Consider the following 17,276-nt stretch of genomic DNA (forward strand, 5'->3'; position numbering starts at 1 on the left):
ATCTTAATTATGCAAATCACGGTCGCGCATAAATTATGCAAATTATAATGAAATTCCTCATTGCCAGCGACAGAGCTAGGACTCGGACCAGGACCCGGACCCGGACACCGAGCCCGAACCCGAACCCGGGCCCAGACCCAGAGGAGGACCATCTATATGTATATGTATTGATAAAAATGTGGCTATAAAATGAAAAAACCAAAAATTGTACATTTCCTTCTATTCTGTGATGCGGCGGCGGGGTTGAAAGTCGAAATTATTCCGGTGACCGACCGTTCGAGGGGCAGCGGAGGTTTAAACTAGGGTGGTGCCCGTAAATTGCAATGTAAATGCTGCATAAAAACTGAATTAGACCCGGAACAATTACAACAAGGGAGAGGAGAGTCCAAAGAGAGAGGGAGAGGGAACAGAGACCTATATAAAGAGAGAAAACTCTCACCATCACGGACCGAATGGTGCATTGCCTAGAGGGGCTGTCCAGATTACGGATTCTATTGAAAATAATGGCATACGGCTGCCACTGCACCGAACATCTGACACAATAATTTCCCCTACATTAATGCGGCCCGAAAGGCCACGGCGGAGGGGGGCAGGACAGGAAAAAGTCAAAGGACTGCCCGAAAGCCCACTTTGAGTAAATGCTCTGCCTCCTCTGGGAATCCTCAAACTTCGATCTCTAACAAGACGAAAAACTAATGTGTTTTGCTGAGACCACCCTTAAGTGCAGCTCATTTGGGAGATATACCCATAGATCCCATCAAAAATGCTGAATCCATGGATTGAAAAAACTTTCACAGGATTATATTTTCGGGAATGACTTTATTAATGCTTCTGGTACTTATTGAACATCGAGTCAAGTTCTGGTACGCTCTTGTGGCCTCCCAGCACTAGCCACTAGAGTATGGAAAGTGACACCGAAGCGTAGAATACACTTTCTTGTGATTGAAATATGAAAAACTCATTTCGAACTCTAGTTTCAAGTATATATACATATATCGGTGGTAATTGTGTGTTTTTGACTACTAAAACCTACTACTTTTCATACGAAATACTATCAGAACCCTTTTGATCTCTTTCCCTGAACCAAACAAAGTCTCTCATGGGCAATACCCCTTCAAAGTGTGTGAGAAAACCCACCGAAATATATTTGGCATGTGCCATTTATGGCATTGTTCCAACTTTGAACAATGCGATACCATAATTTCCAGGCAGCTCTCTCGAACAAATACATAGGACACCACCACCAGCAGCAGCAGCAGCGCCATCAGCACCACCGCCACACACAGATGCATCGAATGGCATGCAGATGTACTGTGATGTACGAGCTACGAGCTACGAGCTCTATGGCCTGTTCCTGTTCAACCCCCAAAGGCGATGGCTTTGTCGCCCTGCTCTCCTCCTCATCGCCATCGCCATCGTCATCATCGTCATCATCGGAATAGGCAGCGGGGCAAGGATCAGCAGGCAGCGAGCATGTGATTAGATTCAGTTTCAATGGAAATTGAAATCACAGACAAAGGACCCGGACCCGGACCCGGGCCCATGGACACGGGGATGAGAGGTAAGTGCCGAGCAGAGCAGAGCCGAGCAGAGCAGGGTTGCAAACAGGCAGGGGAGAGCGACGATAAAAATTCTTGGACAACAAGAAAAATTGCTATTTCAGAGAGCATTAAAAACTCTACTACCACTACCACTACAACAACTACTATTGCTGGCTGTGACTCATACAGTTTCGGCATTGAATTGGTACTGGGATTGGGAGATTATTGGGTGGGGGATGGGAGGAGGCTGCATTACAAGGGGACAACCACTAAACGTCAACCACCGGCGTCAACACCGAGGCCCGACCCACATTTTCATTTTTATATAGTGCTTCATAATATTCTCACACAGACGGAGATTAACACCCAGCCAACGACCAGGCCCGGAGCCCCGAGCCCGGCACAAATTTATAATCGACACCGACGCTGCGTCAGCGCTGCGCTGGCCGAGGCAGAGGCAGAGGCTGCTGCGACAGCGACAGAATCAGGAGAGCAGGAGCTAAAATGGAGAAGAAAAAAAATCGGAAAATCGTTATGCGACTACTGCTATAAACCACCACAAAATCGCGGTCGTCTGTTGTTGCCGGGAACCTCACACTCGCGCATCGCAGCGAATCGGACTCGGACTCGGACTCGGACTCGGAATCGGAATCCTCGGCTCTGACACGGCAGCCGCATTATAAATTGTTTGCGGTGCGTACGCTTTTAATATATTATTCGCATTTCTTTTCGGTCTGTGCGGTGGTTAATTTAAATAAATAATCCTTAAAGTGTGCCATCAAGAGAACATTGAAAAACAAGTGAAATACACAGAGGAATAAATTAATTATACAACAAACGATAAATATTTATTTATTTATGGCAATATATGTCTAGATTTGTGAAATGTTTACGTGTTTAATTGTTTAAAATATAGTTAAACATTTAAACTACAATATATAAACAAATGTTTCACTCTTGAGCGAAAAGCCACCTGGCAACAGCTTCGGGAAGCTCTAGTTTGCCCTAAAGCCCCGCCAGTTGGCGCCACGCCACCGCAGAGCTTCCACCCCCCATTGCCAGCAATTGAACAACCCTGGCAACTCTGCAAAACTGCTGTGACAGCAGTGACTACCCTGAAACCATTACACATCCCTTCATCTGGACAGCCCATCTTTATCCTTTCAGATCTGCAGAATCTACGAAATAAAAATGGATCCATCGAATCTGCCCTTCGGCTTTCCCGGGCTGCCAAACCACGGACACATGCCAATACCGCCGACGGCCAACATGCTGGGTGGAGGACATCCTGCGCCGACCGCCAGCCCACCCCAGAGCGTGCCCGGACGCCGCACTCCGTTGGGTTCCGTCGGTCTGGGGGGCTTCTACGCCCAGGGAATGGGCATGTCGCAGCAGAGCCTAGCACCAACGGATGAGAACAAGCCCGGACCGAGTGGACCGGACAAGCCGTTGAGTCCGACTGCGGCTGCGATTGCTGCCATCAGCGGCGGCACCACCACAGTGGCCCTGTCGAGTGGTTCGAGCGGCGGGCCCGGAGGCAGTGGCTCGAACGGGGGCAAGCAGAAGAACCGTCAGGGGAAAACCGTGCGATTGAACATAAATGCCAGGGAGCGCAGGCGGATGCACGATCTGAACGATGCCCTGGACGAGCTGAGGAGTGTGATTCCCTACGCCCACTCGCCGTCGGTGCGGAAGCTCTCGAAGATCGCCACCTTGCTGCTGGCCAAGAACTACATTCTCATGCAGCAGAATGCCCTCGAGGAGCTGCGAAGGTAAGACTGGATAGAATCCCACCTAAGTTCGGTTTCTCATGACATTCCACTTCTGTTGCAGACTTCTGGCGTACATTCAGACCACTACCGGATCCGCTCCTCTGGATTTGGGCGCCTTCCCGGCTGCGGCCAAGTTGCAGGCCCTGCTCCAGGGACCCCACCACGAGCCGCCCACCAGCAGCAGCAGTTAAACGTGTATTTCCCGTCTACGAGCATATGTTCTTCGGATAAGCAATCGATAAACAAGCAATTTTTTAAGTCAATTCGAAAAAGCCAAAAAATAATTCTAGTCAGACGAAACGGAGGTTGAGAAGATTCCTGTCCAGAGCAGCCCAGTGAGAATCTGTTGAGTGATATTTATTTCTTTAATAAGCAATTCTTTTGTGCGCATTTTTATGATGTCAGTGTACGATTATACGAGTACGAGTATGTATGCATAAGATGAACATTACCAAATAAAGTATTACGTATTTCATGATAAATCAAGAGTGGCATATACCATCTGGATCAAGTTTGAATTTGAGCGCATGAGAGTGTGGAAATTCCTTGTCCGCAGCTGCAATCCGCACTTTCGGATGAGCGGAGTTTTTAGTATTTGGCTCGTACTCGGTGTACGCGTGGGCGTGTGCGTTGTCTACCATTTTCTCTGAGAGTCCCCTCAACTGTTGACTGGTTTGATGGGTTGCTTCCCTTCCCAAACCTTAACCCTTTGAAATATCAAAATTCAAACACCACAATAACTATTAAAATACAATAATTTAATCTTAATTCCGTTTCAAGTCTTGACAAAACAATTTAAACACACAAAATATATAAATATTCGCTGAGCGACAGGCGATGATTAGGCAAAGGCGGTTTGCGGATTGCGAAACTGGAAACTGATTAGCTTTAGGAACGAAGTAGAATACTCTTAAGAGATACATATATATACAAATAACGTAGTACGAGTGTGTATGGGAATGTGCGTAGATGGACGGCGGCATTGCGAGTGGATCGAAGAGGAAGTGAAGTGAAGTGATCGGCGGATCGGTGGATCGGCTGACACTATTCCGGTATGCCCGAGGACAGCACCCTGTTGTTGTGGGTCGTCCGAAAGATGCGCTGCGGTTCGGGTAGCTCCCCGATCAGGAACTGGCGCATCTGCTCAATGGCAGCCCGGGAATGGCCAGTGCCGTGGAACGCAATGGTGGCATCGCGTCCGGCATGGTCCATGATCACATCGACACCGCCGGGGTGGTCGCGCAGGAACAGAGTGACGTCGTACACCCGATCGTAGATCACAATCCAGCAGTCGTCGTAGCTGTCGTGCTGGGCCACCTCCTCCAGCGCGATCTCCGGCAGCTCCTCTCCCTTGAGCAGCGTCTTCTCCGTGGCAACGACCACAACATTCTTGCTGGCTTTGCCGTGTCCCAGCGGCACAATGCGCAGAGATTGCAAGAGATTCGTCAGCGCCGACGACATTTTTACACGTGACAGATTCACTTTCACTTTTTTCCCGGTACTATGATTTCTGCAGTCGCCGTCGAAACCCGTCTTGTCTGAGTTGATGTTCTGCTTGAGCGGTTGGGCCTGGGGTCCAGTTTCGTTGCGTCTTGGGTCGCCACTGGCAGTCGAGTGTCATTCATGCCGACGATTGTAATCGTTTTATAAATGAAAACACGTGAATCGAGCGAATCGATCCAAACAGAGAGCTGATAAGGCTTCGGGATTGAACGATCGAAGAACCGAAGCACCGAAGCACCGAAGATCCAACGATCCGATGAGACGAAGCTCCGCTGCTTCGGCGATGACTATATTATATAGCTATTAATCCACATTAAGGCATTAAGGCAAACGTGTTTTCATTAATATTCATGGGAGGGCCTCCAATTGCGATGATATTTAATAACAATAACAATTACTAGAACTAGTACTAGTACTCCCACTAGTCGATAACAAACTTGTTCTCTTCGCAAACCTGTTAATTACCCAATTAATCTGGATTACTTAAAAGGGAAACACTTGGGGCCTTATCAGTATTTCAATTGATTTATTGGCCCAAGTCAAACGTGCATCGGTGCAACGCAAAAACATTTACAGGTTAATAGCTTCGAAAAAATGCTGAGAGGAGGCGTTCGAAAGCCCACCAATCAACGCAGTCCTACGATTATAACTACTCCGATCTGAGGCTTGTCCCCATTTTAAATTGAAATGGGAACAGCGATAACTATTTCTGTACTATCGCTGAATAAAACTTTGAACTTGAAAACGCTTGGCTTTGAGTTTGGAAATAATGCCACGCTTTTGAACTATTCAACTATCTGCGAGATTTTTCTATAATCAAAAGTTATGAAACCCCAGGGCTGATGAAATATATTCATCAATTTCTAGTAAAGCCAGACAAAAAATAACAAATCACAAATCACAAACTGCAAAGCAAACTAAAAATTCCCACTACGCCATAAATACATAGGAACAAAAAATAACTATAAGATTTTGCATAACAAAAATATTATTCACCTCTGGGAAAACGTCACAGAAATCTCGAATTTCGAATGATGTTCGGTTTTGGTAACTCAATAATCTAACCACACAAAATGTTTGATGAAAGAGATGGAGAACTGGGCTAAGGCTTGACTTTGACCTTGAGGTCGGTCTGCAGTCGTATGAAATATCGTTTGGAACAAGCCAGAGATCGATGCAGCCACAGTGGGTATACGGTGTGAATCTAGGCTCCATTTGAACCCCATTAGTGGGGTTATCACTCAAGAACTGTGCGTCAGATTTTGGGTAAGCGTCGATGTCATGTCCCAAAAAAATGATGTCGCGTCACAATCAGAATAGTCCAAATAAAGATTACTAAACGGTCAAAGATCGGATTTTATATTGTTTCAAATTAGTTTCGAGATTACAGGAAAAGTGATAATATTCATGGATATTGCATAAAATTTAGATTTGGATGCGGGTCTCAGTATTAATGAAATAAGAGAAAAGTACACTCAGAAATATCAGCATATAATGATTAGTAATCATTATTTTGTTGGGATGTTGTTGAGACTCGGGGGGTAAAGATCTGTGCAGAATTTCAATGTATTTCCAACGTGAAAAAGCTGAATTAATGCCTATTCATTACCTCTTCTGATAAGGAGGGAAGCAGCCTGTCTGTCTCGAATCAGAATGGTATAATCTCGAGTCATTACTAGATACCACACCGGGCACTGTTCCTTAGGACTTCACGTCTATGGATTCTGTGAAATGGAGCAGGAAACATCGGAAAACATCCTATTTGAATGCCCTGCACTGCTCTGCAGCCCCTCACACCTAAATATTTTCCACAATTGTAAAAAAAAGCCAATCGCCCGTGCCATGAATTCGATCGAAACATGTAAAATGCCAGCCACAAGGAGTTTTACTGAAAATATGGCAGACAGTTTTCAGTTCCAGTCGAGTAAACAAGTGACAAAAATATTCGGAATAAATATTTTAGTGCATTTTTTTTGTTTTTTTTTTCGGTAATCTCTCCGTCTGCCTTTTTTCTCTACAATTATGGGTTGTAGTTCAAAGCCGCAAAAAAAATACAGGGCCCAAAAAGTGGGACCAGTCACTAAAAACGGGTACCTGAACTACCTGCGGATCTTCAAGAAGAAGCACTGCGGCCTGTCGCCCCGGGAGATGATCAGCAAAGGAGCCAAGGCCTGGAATGCCCTGAGCTGCGAGCAGAAGGCGAGCTTCCGCAAGAAGACCAAGTCGGGAAGGAGGTCTCGCGGCAAGAAATGTGAGTACATCTCGAAAAAGTGGTTTACATTTAGTTGATTATCCACACCGAATCCCATTCTTAGCCGGGTGCAAGCCCAAGCGTTGCTGAACCGCGAGGGCTCTCCAGAATATCCTACGGGTTGTGCATGATTCTATTCTCAAAATTTCAAGTGATTGTCTAGTTCCGATATGGGTGTTTCCAGCTGTTGCTTTCCACCGTTTCCGGGTTCCATTAAGCAGGTTAGTTCTAATGCTATATAGAATGTATCTTAAGCTTCACTTGGGTATCCAACATTTCATCCTAGGTCCCATCAAAGCCGAATCTTGCCCTTAAATGGCCAACGGATTTCAGCTTTTCGATGCGGGAGTTTCCATTTGTAATCTGCCTTTGTAAAAGTTTCCCCAAAGTTTCTGTATGATGAAAATGGCAGCAAGAGAGATGTGCGTGTAATTTTTGTAATTTATGAGTATTATTGAAAATCTGTAAGTGAATAAACGGCTTTAGCAGAACCAAAAGCTAACAAGACTTGCTCAAGAATTTTTCCCATTTTATCGCTGAATAAAGCTTTGAATTTGGAAATAGTCCACTTTTGAACTATCTGTTAATCAGAATGATCAATTTCTAGAAAATCCAGACAAAACAAGTCATAAATTGCACAGCAAGCTACAAATTCCCACTACGCCATAGACACGAAACTAATTATAAGATTTGTTCTAGTAAAAACCTCACAGAAATCTCGAGTTTCGATTGGGGGCAAGTGGCGATGCTCGGTTTTGGTAATTCAATAATCTAACCACACAAAATGTTTGATGGAAGAGCTCTAGGAGGGAGAACTGGGCTAAGGCTTGACTTTGACTTTGAGGTCGGGCCGCAGTCGTATTAAATATCGTTTCGAAGCCAGAGAACGATGGCACCCCAGTGGGTATACGGTGTGAATCTAGGCTCCATTTGAACCCCATTTGTGGGGTTATCGTTCAAAAATGTAGCGTCAGTTTTTGGGTAAGCGACGATGTCATGTCCCAAACAAATGATGTCGCGTCACAATCAGAATAGTCCAAATAAAGATTATTATAAGGTCGAAGATCGGAATTTAGATTGTTTCAGAATTGCTTTGAGATTAAGTTTTCGCTTGCTTTGGTTTTCAAGTCCATGGAACTCGTAAGTTAAAGCGAGTATAGACTGGAACGAAGTGATAATGAGAGAGTACACGCGTACTTTCAAGTCCATGGGCACTGCCCAAAAAAGAGCCATAGATGCGGATTCTTACGATTTCTTCGGGTTTAGAGAGCGATGAATACTATTCGAAAAGCCCACAGCCCACAGCCACGTGGCAACGTTGAGCCACTGGGAGGAAAGCTCTTCTAAGCGCGACGCTTTTATCCAGGCAACGCACTCCCCGTTGGGCGGGCTTTTCCAAATGTGCCAGCTGTTGCTTTCCGGAGAGCTTCCAAGATGGGGGGGATTTGCCGCCGATTAGTGGAGGATTGCTGGGGTTACAGAATATATCCCGTACTTAACTTGTTTAATCTAATTATCAAACATTCCTCTGTAGTTTCCATCAGCGACTGACTCGAGCTCGAGTTTTGGGATGCCGGAACTTCCTTCCGCATTGCATCTGCGAAAGTTTCCCCCCAAAAGTATCTGTGTGGCTTTCACCTACGGGTGTGTTTGGGGGAAATGACATCGAGGGAACTGCGTGTAATTTTGGGCCAGCCACCGACGAAACAGTCGAGTTTCAGCCACGCACCGACCAAGTTGTTCGAGCGCGTGAGTCCCCGACCTGCCCAGTGGATATATTGTTTAAAATCACTTGATAACCGTGCCGTAACGCGCCGTAAACTCAATCAAAAATTTATGAACGGACTGCTAATAAGGAAATTGTTCTCGTAAATTCATCAGGAGCCCCAAAGAACGGTCGGTATGCGTGTCCTCTAGAGCATATTGCGCATTCGCCACGTTGAGCGCACAGGATTTTGGAAACATATTGTGGCGGAAAACACACAAAATGCACTATACTTTGTGTCTCCGATTTGTAAATAATAAACAGCCAGCTGGCTGCTTTCCATTTGCATACAAATTTGGCGATAAAATTCCGATTTGAACTCCAGCCAGAAACGGGTTGACTCGGCAAACAGATTACACGGAATTATGTTTAGGTTTTATTGACTCCAAGTTGTTGTCTAATGTTTGCTCGCGATGGGAACTTGTTGGGGGAGAACTAAATTGCTTTTCCAGCGACGCGACTGGCGAAAGTTTAAGTGAAAAAGTTTAGTTCTGTGAAAGTTACAGCATGTTATGTTGTGTGGGGGGGGAGGGGGGGAAATTCCAGCAAAAGGTTTAGTTTCCCGCATTGACGGATGGGTTTAGGATTACCCCAGGGGCGGCACTTCAAAGGAAAAGTCGCCGGAACAATGGGAACTTTCCTTCAAGGGGAATACGAAATGCAGGGAAGCCAAAGGCCACGGATTTCTCTCCGATTTGGTAATCGATCTTTAAGATATGTAAATGTTTGCTTAAAAAATGAGTGGAGGCGTAACACACCTTCCCGAATAGCTCTTGGATATCTAAGCACACAGACTCTTCTCTGCTGATTACAGATTAGCCTGATTGCATTGCGTATACGAGCCGTGCGCCGCGGTGTGCATTTCCTCTGAAGCCCACATTATTTTTAATTAAATTACTCTGCAGCTTCTGTAGGATGCCAACATATGCTGGCATTTCCATGCTCCCTGGCAGTGCTTCGGAAAAGCCAGCAAGGACTTCTTCCGTCGAGAAATTACTGCGCCGGCGGCTGTTTGAACCTGGGCGAAACTCTGAGCCACTCAAACACGGGCCTGGGTCCTTGAAACACCCGTATTTGGCCCTGACCCTCAGTGGCACCTCGACCTAGACCTCGGGCTCTGTTTCGACCTTCGGCTTGCCCGAAACAAATTGCGTGTCGGGCGGGCAACAGGCTGCATTTAAAAAGTGCATACATTACAGGACACAGGACACGGGACACGGCCAGCAGCCATGAATATTTATCACGTGCCCAAAGATTAATGCATCTTTAATGCAAAAACCTACCGCACAAAAGCCCCAAGATAGACGACTCGGGGGTGCCCATAAAGAAGCCAAGCGGCCATGTTTGCTAACTTGTTGAGTTATTGGCAGCCCAGGCAGGGCTTCGGCCTGGGGCAGCGGCAGCGGCAGGGAGGGAGGGGTCCCAGGGGTCGAGGCGGAGTGTGTGCTCGAGGCCAAGGGTTCTGCTCTGTTCTGTTGGCTTTTGTTCCGAGAACAAGTATTAATATCACACTTATTATTTCCGTTTCGGCTTCAGCCGCTTGTACGCATATCTTGGGTATTTTTTGCTTTTTAATGAGCATTTTATTGTTTATTTTTACGCTCCTCTCGGCTCTCCTCTCGGCTCTTGGCTCGGCTCTTGGGCCCATAACTTTGGGTCACTTTATTAAATTGCTGTTTATCTTGCTGTCGCATTTCTCCACTCTCTTGTATTTTATTTTCAATATTTGCAGTCAGTCCCGGCCCCCCTTCCCGCCCCCCTTCTCGAGGTTTAATGGCCTGTGGTTAAAGGAAATATGGTTGTTGATTTTAATGGAACATTTTATTCGCATGCGGGACGAGTGTTTCAGGCCGGTTTCTTGTGGGAAATAAAAGGCTTGAAAGTTGCGGGAAAATTCCAGGAAACTTGCTGAATGAATATATCGCCAGATAATGGGTTTTCTTTGGAAATTGTTTTCCTTGATTGACATTTCGCTCCGAAGAGCCTCTCAATGGCTGTGAATAGCCTTTTCGGCTCTCGGCCAAGCCCTTAACGCACAATCCCTCATCCCTTCATCCCTTTATGCCATAAATAACAAACATTGATGGCTAATTAAGCAGGTCCGGGGGATGGGCACAGCCTCCAATTTGCCAGGCTCTGCACAGCCCTTGCCGGCGGATAATCAACTCGAATAACAAGACAAGACAAAACGGAAGAGTGCTCGACGGGGAGATACTCTACAAGTCTCTAGATCTCGTTTCAGATCGTTGTGTTCACCTTCAACACTCTATGCCCCACATACCCTGTAGACAAAGCCGACAAAACAGTCCTAGATGGCACACGATAATGATGTTGTTGATGCCGACAAGCCAGCACCTTCTCTGTGTCATTCCAGCGGGCATTACAAATGGCTGTTGGCAGTCTATTGACGGAACAGACCCTGGCATGACTCTGCTGCCCCCTCCCTGACCGGGGGAGCATTCATCAACTCCCCCCATCCCCACCACCCCCCCGGATATGATGGGCAAACTTCTGCTGCTTGTTTATGCACACAGAAGGTTGCCCTCTCCAAATAACAGGGGGGTGAGACATTGCTGCAGTTTACGGATAAGCTAGGGCGGAGAAAGCCGAGCTGCTGGCAAAGGTACGCGCAAAGACTCCTCCTGCGAAAGGCATGGCCAAGGATTCCCAGGAAGGCAGCCTTCGTATAGTTGGCACATTTGTATTAAAGCATTCCTTCCGCTGCAAAGAGCACAAGTGGCACTGTTCTCCGCCACTGCGGATGGCTTTGTCCCAGCGACAGACAGGCAAACACGCGCCACCACACGGACCCGTGGCCATAATCTAATTACTGTCCCAGACCAGCAAAACACGTACCACCTGAGGAAGCAGACGCCGCACAGAGCTTCAGAGGGAAGCTCTTACCAAAGAGAAAGCCCGCAGTCGGAGTCGCATTCCTGAGAGGCAGACAAAGGCGGAGACAGACAGATTGTTTCCGGATCTGAAAGATGATAGTATAATGGCTTTGATGTCACATGTTTTACTTAATTAATGGGCTTTTCGTAGGAAAAAAGAAAGAAGCCTCTCCTCACATGAATCAAAGATGTTTTCTGTGCTGTTTTGGGCTGTGAAGACGAGCCGAAGGATGAAAGATATCTTCTATGGAGAATTTTAGCTTGAATTTCCAGAATCTGTGGATAACTACTGACCCACAAAGATTACAGGGTATATTCCACGCAGGAGGGGCGTTTGTCTGTCGCAAAAATTGGGTCTTTGAGCCACAAAACACTTCATTAGACTAATGAACATAATTTGCCATAATTGTGCAATTTGAGGGCGCTGCGAGCGTGGCGAAAAAGATACATTTTAAAGCTAGAAGCTAGAAGGGAAGGGCATTTCTATGATGAAATCGTTGGCCAAAGTTGAAAGAAATCACGGGTGGGGGAGGGGGAAAGGGAACGGCAACAGGCAGTGAACCATGCGGTTGATTTTATCGATTAGATAAACTTAATTTTAGTCACTCTGTCAACACATTACGGCCTGGACTTGTGGACTTGCGGACAGCTGGCCCACAATTGGGGGAGTGGGGGGTGTGTGGGGCGTGCGGCGGCCCCCCGAATGGCCTTGACTTTGCACACATTAGCGGAAGTAGTGCCTGCGACTCTTATCTGAAGGCTCAAGGCTCGAGCCCGGCCAAAAAGTGAAAATGTGTCCGATAAAAGCCAGAGAAATGATTTACAAAGCCAGCGCTCACTCAACCAACAGACCGTCGAGGCGGCCAGACCTTCGGCAGAAGGGCTGCAGAGCGCTGTGCGGTTTCTCTATTAAAATTTACGACAATGCCCATAAATCCCTATACACATATATAATACATATGTAACAAATGTGGCAGCGACAGATGAAAGCTCGAAAATTCATTTAAACACACGGCCGCGCACTCGTATCCGTCGGGACGAAACATTTTGTAGCGGGCGAGCGTCAAGCGAAAAACCTCAAAAAAGATACGAGATTTTTTGGCTGAAGGTTGAAGGTGAACCAGTGAATGCCCTTTCTCTGATTAAACGAGATAAAGGGCATAGAAATTGGATTGTAACAGCAATAGATACTATATCTTCGGAGCGAATATCTAAAATTTCATTGATTTCTGTGGCTTTTTCGGAAGGATTTGGCTTCAATATTCAATTTCAAAGTATTGTATAGAAGAGATTCCATTCTTTGAGCTATCATTCCTATTGTATCTTCACTACAAAGTGATCTGAAAGTATCTTTCATATCAAAACCCCCAAACGGAATGTTGAGGAATAGAAGAGGGACATTCAGGAGGGAAATACTTTCCTTTCCAAGGCACAAACGTCGAGTAAAAACCAAACAACCCTTTGTAAGAGTACTCAAATTGTTTGAGCGACCTCGAACCCAACATTTTGAGTGACTGACTGATGATGCAGGGCGTGGCAGCTCCTCTGTGATCCGCCCAATTTGACATTGATTGGGTTATGTGTGATTTACATGGCCTCCCTGCTCCGTGCTCCGTGCTCCCTCCTCCATCCTCCAGCCGAGCCACCGGTGATATCGGTTCGATGGCATTTTGCGTGATATTTCCCAGGGGATTACCGAGGGATTGACAGGCAAATAGATTCCGAATTTCACTGGAAACGGCTGCATAATGCACTTAAGCGGGATATGCCGTGTTTTCCCTTCGATTTATGGGGCCACAGCCCCCTGCAGGTACCCTGCTTATCGCTCGGTAAACTGTCAAACTTGAAATTAGAACTAATTTCATAAATTACTTTCGGTGGCAGCAGCAGTCCTCCCACGCAGCAGTCCCAAGATGAGGCCGAAAAAACCCTCACTGGCTGCCCCCAATGCCCAGATCCACACATAAGGGGGCACATAAATCATTCCGCAGAGATTTTACAGAATGAAATTCCCATTCCTATGGGGGGGGGGGGGGGGGGGGGGGGGGGGAGTCGCCTCCCAGGCTCGGGTCCAGCCCGCACACAGCACACCTCTCATGCAATTGCCATTAAAGAAAGGGAAACCCGAAAACAAAAGTTGCCCTTGAATAAATAATAAACTCGGGAGCAAATTTTGCGGGAATTTCCAGGGAAGGGCGGGCAGAAGGTAGTGGCATTTGGGCCATCAAACGAATGCAGGCCCCCCCAACCCCCCGTCCAGAGGTGGCCGTAGCATTCTCCTAAATATACTTACTAATTAATTAACAATTCGGTTATAAATTTTTCAACTGCTTAGACAGACAGACGTCGGACCCAACTCCGGGCCTCTGCAGTTCTTTAAACTTCCGCATATAGGATCTTGGGGATTTGCGGGATTGTGTGGCTGGTAGTTGCGGGGTCACCTGGCGGTTTGCTCGGCTAATTGCTAGCTAAACCGAGGTCGAGGCGGGGGCGGGGGCTGGGACTGGGGCTGAGGCGCCTTTATGGGCAATTTGGTGGCGGCGGTTGAACAAAGACCAGGCCTGGCCTTCGTTTCTCTTCTCTTTTGATGCTGGGGGAGTGGAAAAACGTTGGTCCTTGTGGTTACTAGGCGACCTGGGGACTGGGAAAACTGTCAGCACGTGCCTGTGGCCACCTTAAGCCGCTCAATTAATAACCCCAGGCCAACCACCAGGCAGGGGCAGGAGCAGGGGCAGGCTTTGATTTATTTATGAGACTCATCCCGTAGTCCTGTAGTCCCGTAGTCCTGACTTGCCAATGAATGTTTTATGGCTAGTTTGGGTGTCATTAGGCGATGTCGAAGTCGGGTCGTGTGAAGGAATTGAACCACGTTTTGCCCCCCTCTCTCCTGCAGCCACAGCCATGGACATTGTCATTCGCGAGGAGGACATTTCGCTGGCCCAGATCGGGGTCTACGCCTCGGTCTCCTTTCTGGTGGTGTCGGCCGTGGGAGCGGCTCTCTACACCACCTGCTCGAGGCGCTACCGTCTCAACTGGTTCGAGCAGAACCTCCTGGAGTCGGCCAACGAAAAGGACGAGGATCAGCAGAGGTACTCGTACTGGCCTGAGCCCCCACCGTTTTTCCCAAGTCAATATCCCTCTCTATCTCTGCAGCAGGGAGGCCCTGGTGGCTGGTGCCGCCGGCTACAATGTGGACAACCTCAACGAGTGCTCGCGCGGAAATCTGAGTCCCACTTCCCTGAAGAACGACGAGAACGACCCGGCCTTCTGGGTGCCGGCCTCGGTGACTTCCACGGCCGCCATCCAGCAACAAGTGTCCAACACCACGGAGGAGTCGGCCCCGCCCACTCCCACCTCGCCCACTGGCAGCCTCAAGTCGAACACCCTGTCCCTGTGCTCCACCGCCTCCGTGCCCATCGCCCGATCGGACAAGCACGTCGTCCTGGCCATGCACCCGACGCGTCCCCGCGTCTCCTCCATGAACGCCAAATTGGATCACACCAAAATCGACATGACCCTGTACAGAAGCGTAAGTGTAATCTTCTCCTCGAGGATTTCTCCATACTTGAAGCTTTTGTGTTGCAGCACGCTCAGCCAAAGACCTTGGACCCCGCTCCGGCCATCGAAGTGCGTGGAAATCTGCACGTGGGCATCAGCTACGATCCTGTGGGGGGTCTGCTCAACGTGCGACTGCTGGAGGCTCAGAACCTGCAGCCCAGGCAGTTCAGTGGCTCTGCTGATCCGTACGCCAAGGTGCGCCTCTTGCCCGACAAAAAGAACTTTTGGCAGACGCGCATTCACAAGAAGACCCTGAATCCAGGTGGGAATTAGATGAATCCCCATCCCCACCCCACTATCATTCCTTCTCTTCCTTCAGTTTTCGACGAGCACTTTGTCTTTGAGGTGGCCGCTGGGGTCATCGACAAGCGAACTGTGGAGATTCTCTTGTACGACTTTGATGCCTACTCGCGGCACGTGTGCATTGGCGGCACGAAGCTCCACTTGGCGAACATCGATCTGAGCGAACAACTGCAGCTGTGGACGCCCTTGAGCTCTGCCTCGGCCCAGGACATGAAAGTGGATTTGGGGGACATAATGGTGTCCCTGGCCTACCTTCCCTCGGCCGAACGCCTGATGGTGGTGCTGATCAAGGCCAGAAATCTGCGGATTGTGGACGATGCCAGGAACTCCTCCGATCCGTACGTGAAGGTGACTCTCCTCGGACCTGTGGGCAAGAAAATGAAGAAGCGCAAGACCGGCGTACAGCGGAGCACCGTCAATCCTGTGTACAACGAGGCCCTGGCCTTTGATGTCAACAAGGAGACGCTGAAGAACTGCGTGCTCGAGTTTACTGTCGTCCACGACGGTCTTTTGGGTATGTGGAACGCAAGTTTTCATCGGGTTTTCCCTGTGTAATCGATGATTTTCCCACAGGATCGAGCGAAATCTTGGGCCGCACTCTCATCGGCAACTCGTCCGAGGTGCGCACTGAGGAGAAGATCTTCTTCGAGGAGATGTTTCGCGCCAAGAATGCCACCGCGCAATGGGTTCCACTCCAGGAGCCAGCCACCAATTTGGCCAATGCAGCCAAGTCCACCACCAACAAGAACTAGCTTCCACAGCTCGGTTTGTGTCTGAGATGAGGTCGAACTGCTTGGTGGAACGTAAGACGCATGTAGAACTCAATGGTTCCGCAAACAGTCGTGGCGCATTTGGCGCCACTGTACGATGCATGCGACATGTCAAGTGGATGTAAAATTGCCAAATTTTGGGCATTTCCAGCCAAAAAAAACTTCTATATTTCCAATTTATATCGGACCGACTCTTAAAAACTAACAAATTAAGTTCAATTTACTGCAACTCAGCTACAACAAAAAAACAGGTAAAAATTGTAAAGGTGGGCCACGAAGGAAAGTAACGTAAATGTAGATGTAGAAAAGAGGAGAAAATATTTTCAAAAATTTTTAAAAAATCAACAAAACAATCAAATCGAACTTGGAAACAAAGGGAACTGCAGGGATACGTTTTAAGAAGGATGTCTGAATCGGTAAAAAGAGTGTCAAATGGTATTTTCCAAAATCTAACCTAAATCAAATACTTTGTGCTTTCCAATGGTATCAATTAATCAAAGAATATATACAATACATATACGCTAATCGTATGCTTAAATATTTATGAAACATTGTCTATTATATACACATGCAAGTTTCTTAGAGGAAAATTTCGTAGGAGAAAAGCTTTTTATGATTTGGTCGTTTTCCAGGAGTTGGTTTCAGGGCAAAGAGGGCACAAAGTGGTTGAAAGCGAACGTTCGAATATGATTTCGAATGCAGGTATACAAGTATGTGTATGTATGTGTATTTTAGAAAATATAATCCAATCTATTGCAGTAGAAATCTATGGTATATATGTATATGAACTTGTATCTGATATATAGAGTCAATATAATAGATTTAGTTTGAGAGCACTATGTATTCCATATTCGTGTATGTCCTATCTATTGGAAATAAAACACTTGAAAGTATCTTAGATATAAAATGGGGATACGAA

The 17,276-nt window shown here is 47.1% G+C and overlaps 4 protein-coding genes across 5 annotated transcripts; 3 read left to right on the forward strand and 1 right to left on the reverse strand.

Annotated features, from left to right (window-relative positions):
• Positions 1-2,010: 2,010 nt before the first annotated feature.
• On the forward strand, positions 2,011-3,784 carry LOC6595653 (class E basic helix-loop-helix protein 22). 2 transcript variants are annotated; one of them, XM_026988723.1, is made up of 3 exons: positions 2,011-2,234; positions 2,709-3,313; positions 3,375-3,784. In XM_026988723.1, the coding sequence occupies exons 2-3, from the start codon at positions 2,733-2,735 to the stop codon at positions 3,502-3,504; spliced, it is 711 nt and encodes a 236-aa protein (XP_026844524.1). In that variant the 5' UTR covers positions 2,011-2,234; positions 2,709-2,732; the 3' UTR covers positions 3,505-3,784. The 2 variants fall into 2 exon arrangements, with proteins under 2 accessions (XP_026844524.1, XP_002020777.1); XM_002020741.2 differs by lacking the exon at positions 2,011-2,234 and having other exon boundaries at positions 2,624-3,313.
• A 266-nt stretch (positions 3,785-4,050) lies between these two features.
• Positions 4,051-4,930, reverse strand: LOC6595652 (cytochrome b5). The gene has a single exon (XM_002020740.2). It carries the CDS (start codon positions 4,772-4,774, stop codon positions 4,358-4,360), a length of 417 nt encoding a protein of 138 aa, XP_002020776.1. The 5' UTR covers positions 4,775-4,930; the 3' UTR covers positions 4,051-4,357.
• A 1,875-nt stretch (positions 4,931-6,805) lies between these two features.
• Positions 6,806-7,389, forward strand: LOC6595651 (protamine-like protein 99C). Its single transcript, XM_002020739.2, has 3 exons — positions 6,806-7,067; positions 7,132-7,288; positions 7,354-7,389. Exons 1-2 carry the CDS (start codon positions 6,839-6,841, stop codon positions 7,155-7,157), a joined length of 255 nt encoding a protein of 84 aa, XP_002020775.1. The 5' UTR covers positions 6,806-6,838; the 3' UTR covers positions 7,158-7,288; positions 7,354-7,389.
• Positions 7,390-8,759: 1,370 nt separating this feature from the next.
• On the forward strand, positions 8,760-16,339 carry LOC6604574 (synaptotagmin-5). The gene is made up of 6 exons (XM_026988168.1): positions 8,760-8,963; positions 14,620-14,815; positions 14,883-15,255; positions 15,312-15,546; positions 15,604-16,101; positions 16,161-16,339. Exons 2-6 carry the CDS (start codon positions 14,628-14,630, stop codon positions 16,337-16,339), a joined length of 1,473 nt encoding a protein of 490 aa, XP_026843969.1. The 5' UTR covers positions 8,760-8,963; positions 14,620-14,627.
• Positions 16,340-17,276: the final 937 nt, after the last annotated feature.

This window comes from Drosophila persimilis, unplaced genomic scaffold (assembly GCF_003286085.1).
Source record: "Drosophila persimilis strain 14011-0111.01,24,50 unplaced genomic scaffold, DperRS2 tig00000191-arrow-pilon, whole genome shotgun sequence".
In the NCBI taxonomy this organism is placed as follows: Eukaryota; Metazoa; Arthropoda; class Insecta; order Diptera; family Drosophilidae; genus Drosophila; species Drosophila persimilis.

Bases quoted from the DNA above. Each gene is read 5' to 3' on its own strand.
- LOC6595653 (XM_026988723.1), top strand. From the start codon at position 2,733: ATGGATCCATCGAATCTGCCCTTCGGCTTTCCCGGGCTGCCAAACCAC. The intron at 3,314-3,374 runs GTAAGACTGGAT...CTTCTGTTGCAG, and splicing joins GCCCTCGAGGAGCTGCGAAG to ACTTCTGGCGTACATTCAGA.
- LOC6595652 (XM_002020740.2), bottom strand. From the start codon at position 4,774: ATGTCGTCGGCGCTGACGAATCTCTTGCAATCTCTGCGCATTGTGCCG.
- LOC6595651 (XM_002020739.2), top strand. From the start codon at position 6,839: ATGGGTTGTAGTTCAAAGCCGCAAAAAAAATACAGGGCCCAAAAAGTG. The intron at 7,068-7,131 runs GTGAGTACATCT...TCCCATTCTTAG, and splicing joins GAGGTCTCGCGGCAAGAAAT to CCGGGTGCAAGCCCAAGCGT.
- LOC6604574 (XM_026988168.1), top strand. From the start codon at position 14,628: ATGGACATTGTCATTCGCGAGGAGGACATTTCGCTGGCCCAGATCGGG. The intron at 15,256-15,311 runs GTAAGTGTAATC...TTTGTGTTGCAG, and splicing joins ACATGACCCTGTACAGAAGC to CACGCTCAGCCAAAGACCTT. The intron at 16,102-16,160 runs GTATGTGGAACG...ATTTTCCCACAG, and splicing joins CGTCCACGACGGTCTTTTGG to GATCGAGCGAAATCTTGGGC.